This window comes from Camelus ferus, chromosome 10 (genome assembly GCF_009834535.1).
Source record: "Camelus ferus isolate YT-003-E chromosome 10, BCGSAC_Cfer_1.0, whole genome shotgun sequence".
In the NCBI taxonomy this organism is placed as follows: Eukaryota; Metazoa; Chordata; class Mammalia; order Artiodactyla; family Camelidae; genus Camelus; species Camelus ferus.
The window spans coordinates 8,216,433-8,231,559 of NC_045705.1; the positions used below are offsets into that span (position 1 = coordinate 8,216,433).

General features: G+C 41.3%; 1 protein-coding gene across 2 annotated transcripts in view; it reads left to right on the plus strand.

Annotated features, from left to right (window-relative positions):
• SESN3 (sestrin 3) overlaps positions 1–9,778 on the plus strand; it is a 70,263-nt gene extending 60,485 nt beyond the window's left edge. For both annotated transcript variants that reach the window (XM_032488298.1, XM_032488299.1), the window contains exon 10: positions 1,897–9,778. In XM_032488298.1, coding sequence (XP_032344189.1) covers positions 1,897–1,983 — 87 coding nt within the window. In that variant the 3' untranslated portion in view covers positions 1,984–9,778. The remainder of the gene's footprint in view (positions 1–1,896) is intronic.
• Positions 9,779–15,127: the final 5,349 nt, after the last annotated feature.

Below are 15,127 nucleotides of genomic sequence, written 5' to 3' on the forward strand. Positions count from 1 at the left end.
TTCAGGTTTATTGAATAATAACTAAATTTTGGTTATGTGTTTTGTCCCGTGTGGTGTCTCAAGTAAAAGTTTAGCTCTGGCCTTTGAAAGATTGGATCTGAATGCTGATAGTTTAAAAGTACATTTGGGACAGTGTCTACCATTCTAACTATTAATAAAAATCAAACCTACGGAGATGTTGTGTCAGGTATAAATGTATCTTGGCCCAGAAGACATACCCATTTAGAGGTTCTTTAACTCTAGCCACTGCAGTTAACCTATTAGAACAATAGTTTCTTATTCCAATTGGTAGTTTAGTATTTTGACAATCTAATGCAGATCCTTTGAGCCAATTATATTATTATATGAGAATATTTATTTGGATTGACATATATATAGGAATCATTATTTAAGACCCAAAGAGTGTTAAAGATCTTTACCAACATAATAGTGTAAGTATGGCCTTAATCTGAGGTCTTCTGACCTTAGTTTAAGAATCTTCTATTTATACTTCAGTTTCCAAGTTTGAGAGTAAGAAAAAATTTTAGGGTCCTAATATTCACTAATTTACTGTGTGACTTTGATAGAGAATGTTATGCCCTCAGTACCTAACAGACTGGAAGTCTCAGAGCCGATCACACATCAGATAAATACCCCCTTATCTCCAGCATCTCTCCTTGGTGGATTTTTAGGCCCTGCTCCTATGTTTGCATTAGACTTTCTCCTTTTACTAGGTAGTGTCGAGAAATTCTCCTTACTCATCGAGAGAATAAGTCCAAAATATATCTAACCTCTGGAAAGATACCAAAATAAATTGAGTATAATATCATAACACATTTCTTTGTAAAAATTTTTGAAAATATGTGGATAATCATTTCAGCTTCTCAGATGAGATGTGTGCCTCCGAAAGAAATTAGATGCTTGTTCACAGCTGTATCTGAAAGACTCTAGGCAAGCTATGCATATCCGAGTACCAGACGCTAATTCCAAGCTGCTTCAAGCTTCAGATTTTCACTCTACCGTCTTCCAAGTACAGGCATGCCTCGGAGATATTGTGGATTTGGTTCCGAACCACTGCAGTAAAGTGAATATCACAATAAAGCGAGTCACAGGATATTCTGGTTTCCCAGTGCATATAAAAGTATGTTTACACAATACTGTAGTCTATTAAGTATGCAAAAGTGTTGTCTTAAAAACAATGCACATACCTTAACTGAAAAATACTTTATTGCTAAAAAATGCTAATCATCATCTGAACCTTCAGTGAGTCATAATCTTTTTGCTGGTGGAGGGTTTGAAATGTGAGAATTACCAGATGTGACACAGAGGCACGAGGTGAGCGAATGCTGCTTGAAAAATGACTCCAGTAGACTCACTCAATGCAGGGTTGCCACAAACCTTCAGTTTGTAAAAAACTCAGTATCTGTGAAGTGCAGTAAATCAAAGCGCGATAAAACGAGGTGTGCCTGCGAATAGTAAGAAATGTTTTGAAAAGCTTTGCAAGGAATAAGCATAAACCATAAGAAACGTAGGACCGATTTTTAGCCCTATCAGATTTCACAACTGGAAGAAAGTATAATTTGTCGGAAAATCGGAATTTGTAAACATCAGTTTTATTTTACAACCCCAAAGATTGATTGGCTTTACATAACACATATTCTAACAAAACTATTGGAAGTTTTAAGACGTTAGGGGTCATTTTTACCGCTCACGGGCCATTTTTTTTTTTAAATAAACGCGGTTTTCTTATGAATGTTACATCTTGTCTATTCATAAATATGCCCAGGCGTGTGTATTCGTACATGTGTCTGAATTACCCATGAAAAACCTTTGTGGATGTCTGATCCATGAAAAAAAGATGAAAATGTTTTCAGTTGTTTGTAACGATCACTAAAGGGATAACACTTTGGTTTGCAGGTTCACGTGAATTTACTTCTGATGGAAGCGCGGATGCAAGCCGAACTCCTCTACGCGCTTCGTGCCATCACCCGGCATTTGACCTGAAGCGTCACCCAGGGAACACGTCACATGTGTGTAAAGACCTTTTCCCATAGGATATACATCAGAAGCTGTTTGTGATGTAGCATCAGACATCATCCAATTCTCTAGTGTCAAAGTTTAGCCGTTTTGGGGGGGCGGCTGTAATGTGCAATGATGTGTTTTCTTTTTCTCGATGCTTAACATGACTAACGATTGCAAAAAATAATGCTGAGGAGCACTACTTTGCATTGTTCGTAGTTGGGTTTTTGGATCCCGGTCATAAATCACGGACCCGGTTTGTTAACGCTTAACTTCCGCGCTTTGGGGTTTTGTGTGTTTCGTGTATTTTTGTTCTTTCCTTTTTTTTTTTTTTTTTTTTTTTTTAAATAAGGAAAAGCGCTTACAATCTGCTCAAGCAACTGTTTTTCAGATATTGGAATTCAGCAATGAATGACCTCCTCCGGCCATTCTAAAATGTTACCGTTGTGTCCTAAATCTGGTGGCGGAGAAGCATGCGCTGTCTAACTAAGCTGCTCACAGGACACTCATCTGTGTCCCCAGGAGATTATTTGTCAGGCACTGTTTATTTTTTGTTTGTTTGTTTGTTTGTTTGGGGTTTTTTTTTTTTTTTACTGCTATTGGCGATAACATGAAATGTGATACAGCCATTGTCCATAACTTAATGTGAAATTAATCATGATGAATTCTATAGCATGCTACTGAAATGCCAAATTCAGCTCTTTTCTTCTCTTTGGAAACAGAAGTTTCAGATTTCCATAGCAGATGTATATATTCAAAGTGGAATTATGCACAATCCTTTCTATCACTGACAGTAATCCTCAGTCATCGTAAACAATCAGTGCTCACAGTGCTGCTTACAGGTCACTTAGCTGGCACATAGCAACAACATGTACCCACACAAGACTGACCAAAAATTTTCTTTGCACATTTTTCGTTTCTCATAGTGTTTTCTATATTGCCGTAAGCAGAGAAAGCAGAGGTTAATATACCTATATTTTTTTCCTGTTAGGCTTTTAGAACTTATTTTCCATGGTTTTTCTGATGATAGTTTAAACAGTTAATTATTCAAAGGTTAAAAAAAATTGTGTTTCTATGCATTAATGTGATTGAACAACAGCAAGAACAAAAGAGTGCAATATGTTAAAAAAAAAAAAAACTCAACTAAACTTTCCCCCTGTTATGTCACTGCAGAAGTGTCCTTTGAAAACAGAGCCATAAAGAAATTGTGTTCAGATTTCTTTATTGCACAAGGCTTTTTGCCTTCCTGGGGTTGAACAATGTTCCTTTCGCAATGCCAAAGCATCCCCTTCCCCAGAAAAATCTCTTTGGACGACTGGTTTAAAAAAGATAGCAAGTCTTAAGGGAGGAAAAAAATACCCCAAAAGTCACATTTTTGCATTGGTTTCTGTTGCTGGATTAGACGACCTTCACAGAGCACAACATTGTGTGTTTATAGCTTTAATTTGCATTATGTTACTGACCCAGTGAAGTGCCTGAAGAGACGCTTACAGCTCTCCAGTAGGACACGGCTGCACTGCTTAAACACTTTTGGGTTAATTAAGGATGACTTGAATTTTACACAAACATGCTAATTTTTTTTAAAAAACAGATCCATTTTCTCCTAGTGAATGATAGAGTTAAATTGTCCCATTAGAGTTCCCACTTAGATTTCATTTTAGACTTACCTGTTAGATAGGACTTACTTCTTTTTTCTCTCATGAAAGAATCGTGGACTAGTGTTTTGTTAAATCATTTCTCCCTTCCACTCATCACCCTTTTCTGGTACAATCCACTAGGTTGCTTTCTTTTAGGTTTTGTTCCAGATAAGAGACTTAGAAAGATGACTGTAAGCCTATGAAGATAAGTTGGTTCTGCATTTTTAGATTCTAGGATCTTGGTTGCAATCTTCCATGTGAGGAAAAAAAATGACCAATTTTTTTAAGACAGGGTGGTTTATTTAAAGAGATTATTCAAAGAACTTGTGCCAGATCTATTCTGTTTTGTTTATTGCATAAACCATATGTTGATTTTATTCCATATGACATTATATAGACATGTATTTACTACAGAGAAGGTATTCAGGGGAATGGCAAATACGAACAGCTACATGCATGTCCATTTCACTTCCCTGATTTTAGAACTTTCAAATTGAGGATATCCTTTATTCCTGACTTTTTTTTTTAACTAGAATTCTTTCTGTTAATAGCCCTATATTTTTGCGCAGGTGACCCGTATGACAGGATAAAAAATGACCTTTGTGTATTGAAAAGGAGGAGAAATTCTCACGGAACACCCGATGAGCTTGAGACCAAAAGGGGAAACAAGGTTTAAGTAACTAAAATGGCCACTTAGTTTTTGTTCTTGTGTTTTTTCCCCCAGAAACGTTAAGTCGTTGGAGTCTGGGTTATGGGATTCTTAGTGCCTTTACTGGATCTCTTTCTTAGCAAGGTTTCTTTTTAGCTCAGCATAAACCTATCTCATTGCTAACCAGGAAAATCAGTCGACTTGGAACTCTAAACAAAAACAAAACAATCTATCTATGAACCTCACTGACTCAGCCTAGAAAAATTGACTTCCGAAGGTGCCAAGGCACCTCCCGAGAGGCAGCGCGCACAGCTCTGCAGGTTGTGAATACCATCTCACGGCGCGGTTGCTGTGAGCTTCATCTAGTGCGCGCTTGAAATTCTGATGCGGTTTTCCAGGGTGGTATTTTTTTCAGAGTAATGAATTTACTATGTAGTCATTTATAGTGTAGCTTTTTTATATGCAAATGTGATATTTTTAAAAGAGATACCTGGTTCAGTTGGTACAATGAGCTGATTATAGGCGATTATACGCTCTGCTCACCCACACCTCGAGCTCACGTTGTGCCAAACTTACATGTGTGAGTGTCGGTGAGCAAAAGCACACGCAAATGTCAAGTCTCTGACTTCGTTGCTTATTATTTTAAAATTAGTCCAATAACCCACCGATGTACATGCTTGAGCGATGTCTGTTTACTTTTGAATTTCGAGTTTTCCCACTTCGGCTGTAATTCTTACTTTCTCAGATCACCTTAAGAAACATCTAAATGCTCTCTCATCTAAAAGTACATCTTTAACTCTGTCCCTTGACTGTGGGAGGGGCCAGGCAGCCGCCTGGACTTCGGATCGGGCCTCCTCAGACAGACTGGTGACAATTAGAGGAAACAGGCCTTTGAGATGGGACCACTTACTCCTTTCTTAGCCTTTTTGAGTTAAGCGTATTGTCTCAGACTCAGGAAGAATCTTGGTCCCGTTTGGGGTACTTTTTAAATATAAGGTGGCTAATGTGGAATCTGGGGCATGGCCTTGGCCTGTAATTACGGCTCAAAACCCAAATAAGAACAACAGAGCAACATGGGGCTCTCTTAGAACAGAAAACTCAATGTAAGCTTTATATCAAAATCATGTATGAACCAGAGCCCCTATTTCATTTGTGTTATAAAATCCCTTAAAGATTTTAAATGCTCCTAAAAACTAATGAACGTTATTCCCGAGCAACACTTTTTCCCACCTTATAGTTTTTAAATCCAAAATCTTAGATTTTTATGCCGCAGCAAAATGAAATTACCCACAATTAAAGATCTATGCTTAAAAATAGTCCCCCGCTTTCATGCAGAGTGCATGCGTACATGATGGTGAGATTCTTTAACTCTCTAGGAACAATTCGTCAGGGACAAAAATAAATGACAGTGCATGTTATAAAAATGATTTGCACTGTGCTAGTAAACTGAGGTTTTTGTTTTGTTTCTGTTGTGTTTGAGAGACGATTCTAAATCCTGCCTCTGGAAAGCAAGACCTTAAACTCTTCTCTTTATCATAAATGGGACTTTTTCCTCTTTTATGCAAACAGACGGTCTTGCGTGGAGTAAAAATTATGCAACAATAATGTTATGTAAATAGCATATGAAATTTTCTAAGTAGTATAATTCAACAGCAAACCGAGAGACATGTGGCTCCTCTATTCAGATCGAGTTTTAAGTTACCTAATTTTTTTAGTCGGAACCTACTCTAGGTGGCCATCATCATAAACTATGTTTTCCTAGTATGCCCCTCTGGAGACTGAGAATCAAATTCAGCAGTCTTTCCTTAAAACAGTACTGTAACGTGAATGTATTCGTCTCAGTCAACAGAACTTCAGTGCCCCCTGTACATGGAGCTTACTTCCATGCCAATGTGGCTCAGGTGAGACCTAGAACAAGAATAGCTGGGGTGAAATGGATCATGGAGGTGGAGGTTAAGTGTCAAGGCAGGGCCCCGTGAGGAGGGAAAAGCTTTTCCCCAGAACACGTGGACCAGAATTCTCAGAGCGTGGCTGCCCTCAGCATCACACACCTAATCTAAAGGAGCTCTTCCGGTTGCGGGAGCTCCTGCCTACACTGAGCCCGCCCTTTCCCGCCTGCTTTCTCTTCCTCCAAGTGCCTCGACCTCTACCATGCTCTCTCTCCTCCCCTCAGCCCATCTTGGTCCGAAGGCCTTTTCACAATCCACACCAAACGTCACCAGCCACCTGCTGATAGTCACCAGCATTTACTTTTCCGAGTTGCTTTTTCCTCCATTCATTAAGAATACGACTTTGCCCCCACTCCCTGTGAATCCCGCGACCACCCAGCTATATTTTGGCTAACCTCTGCCCTAGACACCCCACCAGGTATTATGCAACACCCCCTGTGGTCTCGTCCACCCCACACTGCCCTGCCCTTTCCCAGCCGCCAAAATACTTGCTCTCCTCTACCTCATCCCCAAAGAGCCTATGAATTCAGAGTATCCAGCCTTTTCATGGATTCACCTCTGTTGTTCAGTAATACTACTTCCATATTTTAAATAAATCATAGAAGATGTTTGCCTTCTATCGAAGTAAGAATCTTTATATTTATACATGATACAGAAATTGAACTATTTCTACCATGCAGAATTTAGCATTTAGCAGGATTTTAAAGCGATCGAATTGCCATCCTAACCTGGATCTATATTAGGTTATAGACACCTGCATTAGTCCAAGTTATTTGAATGTGAAGTTGAAATTATCCGGCAGTCCAGAGGGATCTGTAACCCGGCAGTGGCACAGGAAGTTTCCGGCAGACACTCTTTCGACTGGTGTCATTCGGTCCTTGAAACACATTTCCAACAGAAGGACATGTAAAGGGTGTTTAGGTGGTCCTGTTGGATCACAGGAGCCCATCTGATTTTTAATGTAGATAAAAGGCCACAAAATTGGCGACATGAGGGTTTGAGCAGGCTCTCCCGGGTTAGACGGAGCTTCAAAGCCCCATTCCCAGCTTGTTCTCACGGGGGTCACGTGCCTGGGGATGAGAAGGGAACGGGCTGCGCTGGGGTCTCTGTTCCCCTGGCTGCACTTCCGGGGTGTCTGGACAGCATCGTTAAGGAACAGGAAGAGGAGGAAGGAACACAGAGGAGGAGGAAGCGACCACACTTCCTCTCTAGCCAGTGCCTACTTGGTGTGGCTCATGGATGAAAACTGTCAGGTTTCTGTGGTGGTGCGCGTGTATCTGTAGGTGGTTGCCTGACCCGAAGACAAACCACCCTATTTGAAAAAACACATTACTGTGATCTTTGGATGACTTCCACGCCCATTCCTGAACTGCCCAACCTGGCAGCAGAGTCTAGTAAACGCCTTTAAGGGCCCAGGAGTAGACAGATGCCTAGTTAAGAAATGAGACTTTAATAATGGAGACTGATGGGAATGGTTTTTATTAAATCGTATGTCATGAAGTGTTCATTCTAGCTTTAAATTAATTATGACTGCACCACCATGAAGTAGAGTTGGAAAAGAAGAAATATAGGGGTGGGAGGGATGAATATCTGATTCTTTTCAATGCTTGTGGAAATCTTTGAAGTAATGACGTGCATACTATAAAACAGCCACTAGAACAAACACCTCGTTTTGCAGCTCATAGGACAACATCCAACGTTAGTAAGTCTAAATATGATAAATATAATTTTGGTATATAAATTTGCTGGTACAGTCTATTTTCTTGCACCCCTCAATTTAACCTCTTAGAAAGTGAATGTATAATTTTAACAGAATATCAAAGGGAGAGACACTCTCTCATCTTTAATGCTAAAATACTGTTTATGAATCCTGATGAGCAGAGTGTATGCATTACGACACTTACTGAACGAAACTAATTATACATCTCTGTCTTAAATTAATCAGCCTTTACAAATTTTCACCTGACTCCTAAATCTGGTAAGGAAGGATCAAAAAGTGGGATAAAAGGAAACGGATCCTTGGGTAGCTGAGAAGTTTCCTTTGTCATGTTGAGACTTTTCTTCTTTCTGAATTTCACTGGTTCTCCAAAATAAAAAGTAAGAGTTAAATGGTACCCTTGTTCATCAAGGAAACAAATCCAAACTCTGCCTCCAGTGCAGATATTTCCATCGCATCCGTGTATCGTCCCCGGAAAGAAAATACAATTTTTTCCCTTCCTCTTTCTCTTCACATTTACTCTTTTCAATCCGAAATCAGATAGACATGGAAAACAAACCACAAGCCAGCCTGGCATCTTCTCCATGCGAATGGAAGAGTCACGGCCACATGCACAGTTGGAGCAAGGTTACAAAGAACCCAGTCAGGTCAGCTTGGAATATGGCCTTGCTACTTGGATTAGCTCCTTCAAACCTGAAAATAACCTTTCCTGGTCATGGAAGAACTGGATGTATCCTTTAGCTTATGAAATAGGATTTGAACTTGAAATCTCTTTTTACAAAAAAGAAAAAAAATCCTGATTTTGCAGGGCAGCTACATCATGAATGTATATATTAAGACTCTGTAGCTGAATTGCACATGAAATCAGATTGCCAACTTCTTATCTTTCAATTTTAGACATCATTTTATCCTTAAGTTGTGAGTGATATATGTAGCATGCTGTGAAAAGTCTGTTAGAGTTCTTTAATTCATCAGTATTAATACAGAATCGTCTTTTGCGTTCCTCGGTACTTTTTATTCAATGTAATCAGAAGCTGTGATGTTTTTGCCTTTGTAGTCCTGTGCTTTGTTACTGTAATTTTTTTTTTTTTTTTACGAAGCACGTGTCTTTGGACTAACGTGAGGCAGACGACGTGATCTTTAAGACTGCTCTATATACAGTCTCTTACTCTATAAGGTTTTCAATTAGAATAAGCTTTTATCAAATAGATCATTGATGCAATTTAGGATCCACACAATTTTCAGCGTCGAATGGCAGTCTTACATTTATAGTTTCAATTCTGAAAATAGCAAACTTGATAAACAGCCACTTTAAACTCGTTCTGGCGAATCAGACCCTGTAGATGTAGTCTAAGGTAGTTAACCATATAAGCCTTTTCAGCTATTATGCCCTCCACACGAGTCAGCAGTAAAGGAGAATATAGAACCCATGGAAGCTTTTTGTATGTATAACTAGGTTTTATTTTTCTTATGTTGCTGATTTTACAACTCTGACTAAAGCTGACCTGAATGGATCAGTTTATGTGTAATATTCTAGTGCTTTCATGCCTTTTTTTTTTTTTTTTTTTTTGGAGGGATGGATATTATTTGAACAGATGCAGAAGGAACTGTTAGTGAGTCAAGCCAAACACATTTGAAATAAAGGAACTGTGTATTAACATGTTAACAATTCATAACTGCACTTTTTATGACATTTTGAAAATCTATTTATAGGTACAGAACAATGGGTTTTGTTAAACTGTATCACATTTATACTTGCAGAAATTTATTTCATTGTTATTAGTAGGAATTTTATTGGTTCAATAAAATTGGCAAAACCGAACACTGATTATTTGCTTTTATATATATTTATTTATCATATTAATATTGGAGTAACATACTTGCCTATGTGTGTTTCTGCTTAATTATTGGACATGCATTCTGAAAGACATCAGCATTGTCAGAGTTATTTGTCCCCTTATTTCTTCCTGACCCATGGTTTTCTTGTGACATTTCTTATAATCACTTGATATTGCATTAATGGAATATTGCCAGAGTGTAAGTTGTGCAAAATGTATAGTTATTGTCACCTTTGAAAATGTCAGTTATGATTTCAGCAGGAGGCAAATTAATTTCGCTATTATCTCTTATTAACCAAAAATAGTAATTAGAATGGAAAAAGGGGCATTGAACCTGGGGTCAGAGCTTGGAGTTTTCAAAGTTTATTTTTTTTTTCACATTCCACTTGCTCTGTGACCCTGGAAGTAATTTAATCTCTATGAACCTCGATTTCCATACCACAATCTGAGGGCAATATTGCCTTCTTGAGATGGTTGTTTGAGATTAGCTGAAGTGCAATAATGGTTTTGAAACATGCAGTACAGTGATGAGTTTGAGTGGATAAATGAGAAAGCCGGAGAATCGTGTTGTTGCTAATTGAAATTAAGAGGCAGGAAGGAGACACTGGGGAGGGGGATGTTGTACATGTGTAATGCGAGGTGATGGTACAACTCCCCTGGAGGAATGCAAACTAATCTTTTGGAAAGCTGTGAAGGATGCATGAAGTCTTTTGTGCAAGGTATTCCAAGGAAAGCCCTAACTTTTCGTTGCTTTTAGCTTGCTGATTACATAAAAATTCACATCAAAGGAAAAGCTGTCCCTTTGTGCCCTATGTCCAGCTGTGATGGGAGATCAGCATCAACCGGCTTCTTGCTGACTAGAGGCTGTCTTTTTCAATGATACGCAACCTCTGGGGGAGGTAAAAGACCGGGCACGTGAGACCAAACTCAGCCAATGGCCTGGCCTTCCCACAAGTTCTCCCCCAATTCAAAACCCAGCTTGTTGGCACTAGTTTCCTAGGAATTAATAACTTAGAGCCATTTTAAAAAGCAAAATGGAACTCCGTGTTTATGTGTGTGCTTGTATATAATCTCATTTGATCCTCAAAATAACTGTGTAAAGAGCTGATACCATTTTCCAAGTGGGGAAACTGAGTCTTAGAGAGCTTTGCCCAGGAGTTGGCACCTAGGGCCCACACAGTGGGGCTTTGAACTCTGGCCTTTGCGTGTCACTTTTTATATGGAACTTCACTGCCTCAATTCAGCCTAAGTTTCCTGGGTAATGATATAAACGGCTATGCCCTCGACATGACATTTTACTAAAAATTAAAAGGATAGTCCATTCTCCAAAAAGAGATTAGATAACTTACCTCTCTGGCTAACTTGCAGCATTTTTAACTTTAAAAAAATGGATTTTTTTGTCCCCTCCAGTTGTGAATGGGCCCCTTTGATTTAAAAGATGGTCCCTCAGGGAAGTTCACAGACCAATACAGAAAAGCAGGACCTGTCGATTTAAAGGCCAAAAGTTTCTCCCAAGGGAACAATAAGCCCAGTCCTAAAGAAGACTCAGGAAAGCTTAAAGCTGTGTTCCTTTTTATTTTTAGGATGATTCTATAGGGTGGCAGTTACCGACTCAAAGTCATAGTTTCTAATGCACGGAATTTTTCTAACTGCGAATTGAGAAGAAAGTCGGTCTCAGAAAGTGTCTCTTCTAGAATCTCACATACTTGACATGTTTCAAAACACAGGTGGGCCCACACCTTTCCATAGAACTCTTTTTGTTTTTTCTTTTTAATTCATCTCGAGAACTCTTTAAAAGGAATTTGAGACAAGAATTCTTAATACTCCCTCTTGCGCTGGCCTGCTTCTAAAAGAAACGTAAACAAATCTTTCAAGATGAAATTCTGCAACACTCTCCTGGTTACGTTACCTTCACCACCCACTCACTGTCTGCTTTTTTGCTTGAGGCATCAGTGCGGACCACTTCACCCGCCAAGGGCATCACCCACCAGCCACGTCACCCAAGCACGTCATGGTCACTGTGGCCCATTGCTAACTCCCTCCTGCCCTGCGCCATCTTCCATGGGTCCACGAGGCTGGGGCCAGGTTTTCCCAGGGACAATGAAAAAGTACCTGTTCAGTCTGGCTTCCTGCCCCCACCCTGGGCTGCTCTGCGCGCTGGTGGCAGGCTGCCGGCATTCCTTGATGCTAATCGTGCACAACCAGAGGGGCAGGCAGTTCACAGGTAACCCCTGAACAGTGACTAACTACAGACAGTGATGAGTGTTTCCTTCTTTCCTCCTCCCAGGTCGCAGTTTGGAGACTCAGAGGGCCTGGTGGAAACAAGTACCAGTGCACTCTTCCCTCCCCTTCCTATCTCACTCCCCCCTGACCCCGACTCCTGCCCCTTGATCTCAGATCAGCCTTCATCTTGGGCTGTGCTTCCCCTGCCAAGATAAGGGGGTACAGCTCAGGGGGTTAGAGGGCAGGTCATAGAATAAGTTCACATCTCAGCTCCATCACCGCCAGTGATCTGGCCTTGAATCAGTTACGTGGTCTGGTGGTGCCTCTGTTTCCGCGTCTGTAAATGCAGGTAGCAGCAGTAAGAAAGAAGACACGGTCCTTGTGGTAAAGAGCGGGGAGGGGTGGGTAAGCAGAGGGTAGGACAGGCAACAGCAGACGGCATAGGAAGGAATCAGGCAGGAGCTTGTCACGTGGGGCCATTTATCAGGTTGTCATTTATCCCACCTCCATGGCAGGAACTTTAAATACATTATTTTATTATAACCACCCTGTACGTGGGTATTAGCCTTATATTAGAGAATTAAAAATCGGGGCCGAGCAAAATTAAGCAGCTCTTCTAAGGTCAAACCAGCAGATGACAGAACTGTTCTCAGATTTGTCTGGCTTTAATCACTTTTTTTTTCCCTCGGTGCCCAGTAAAGAGGGAAATCGTGCCTTTCCGTTTGCTGTTAATAGCGACAGTTTTTAATACAGCTAATAGTGAAACAGGCACTTGTAGAATTGCTGAGATTTGGAATTGCTCTGATGGAGGTGCAAGTTTAGGTGGGGAAGACAGGGAGCAAAAATCCCACTGTGGCATTCAGTGCTCATCTTCAGGCCCTACGTTAGAATATGAATTGGAAACTGTAATTTGGTCTGACGGTGCAGGGTTTGAAAGGTCAGGCTTAAGTACTTGTCATTATTCATTTGGGAAAGGAGATGAAAGCCATTTTCCATGGGTCTTCAGTACAGGGATGGATGTGTCCCACTTTGAAACAAAAGCATCTCCTTGGCAACCAGAGCCCGACTAGAATTTCAGGGCAGCGTGGAAACAGGATTTGCAAGGTAACTGTGATGGTGATGCCTTCTTTGGGAAGTTTTCTGAATATCTTGAATAATTTCCCGAATACTTTTGCTCACCCCCTTTGGCAATATACTCCAAGTCATTGTTGGTAAAGTCTAAGATACTTGAAGCAAACTGTTGAGACACAGGGCCTTACTTCCCACATATGTGCGCACAGACCCTTCCGCTGCCCAGGGCCAATGGGGGAGCCTTCTAACCATGCAGTCCCTAACAGGTGATGTTTAAGTGACAGCTGTGGCAGATTGTTTGCATAAATGGCACCAATCCCTGTCCTCCCGGCACCCGCGTGCCTCAGGTATTTCTTGAATGCATGGATTCTGTGTGACATAATACAATATTCCCACGAAAATGAGACCTAGGGGGATTGTTTAAAGACTCAGGGGACTTTGGGAGATTACAGCCTAAGCAATGGTTCTCAAACCTTCTTCCTGTGTATCAAAATCTACAAGGAAGCTTCTTAAAAACAGACGTTCCTGGAAACCACCTGAACTTAATGAATCAGAATGGGAGGTAAGGTGCTAATGCAATTTCTCTTTTTATAAAATCCCCACACAAATTTTTATGCACTTAGTACCACAACAGTCTCCTTTTGAGAACCATGTATCTTTGGGGACAGGCCCCGTTAGACAACATTATTCACAGAGTCACACTGCCTTAAATCCACCCTGACTGTCTATACCATCTCTCCGTGTTCAGTCTATGACTGGGACACCGAAGAAGGTTGCCCTGATATTAAAGCAGCAAATCAAACAGTATCCAGAGGAAGCTGCATCCAAGATGGGGTCCCCCCAGTGAAAATGAACTCCCCATCATAAACCTTGGTTACCAGCTCCTCCTAAGACAAAATTTCTCAATCAAAAGGCAAAAACACACTCTTAATGCTCTCGATACACCTTTCTGAATTGTTTTCCAGAAAGATTGTGCCAATTTATATTTTGCAATGTAGGGGAGATGCCTGTCCCGGTGGTCACCGTTCAGACAAACTGCATCTCCATTACGGTTTTGCCTGGTGCTGGCCTTGGTGAGATAAGATAGAAATACTCAGTGTCTGGACCAAGGACTCAGTAAGGGAGGGGCAAGTCTCAGATGGTTGTGGGGCTTCTGAGCAAGAGACAAGGACTCTTACCACTTGATTGAAGCAAAATGATTCCTTGTGGTTTTCAAGAGAAATGTGGCTCCCAGCCTGGAAGGGTTGTGGTGGCCCCCAGGTCTCCAGATGCTGGGCACAGGGTTGGGGGGTGCTCCCTACAGAGCTATCCCCTAAAAAGCAACTCCTCTGGGCTGAGGCTGGAGCTGAGGTCCAGGGAGAGGGCCCCATGCTGGGGTGAGGGGCTGACCGAGGGGATAGAAGGTCAACAGGGGTGGCGAGGTTGAAGGCTTCAGAAGACCCTGCACTCCAGCCTCAGGTGACAGAGCCATGCGAGCCCTGTGTTCTCTCTCTCAGCATTCAGCGCTGCTGGGGGGCTCCCAGCTGCTCGGGGCCATGCCCACCCAACTTCTCCAAAAGGAACCCACCCTTTCCTGTCTTTCAGTGGGAGATTCTAGCCAAACCATCCATGAACCACTTGGTTTGTAAAACAGAATTCTGTCACTCCAGCTTTCTACTCATTTCTGCCAGTGGCTCCAGAAGGACTCATGAGGTGGCAAGGTGTTCCCACATCCCAGAGTAAAATGATGGTCCAGGGACTCAGGACTAGCAAAAGAGGGGATCCCACCCATTTGGGACCCTTACCTCAACCCTACTCCTGGCTGTAACTGTTGTGGTTGAAAAGGCAAGAAGAAAAGATTTCTTTACAATGAACTGTGAGTCCAGCTCCCTTCACGGAGACCTTTCTGAGGAATTTACACCTGTCTGGTGGAGTTCAGAGAACCCCAGGGACTGGTGTTCCACTTCAGCCTAGAAGAGAACAGACAGGCTGCACCACAGGGCGAGCTGCCCTGGTTGGCAAGCAGAGGCAAGGGCACATGAGCTCTCTGTAGACCAGAGAAGACC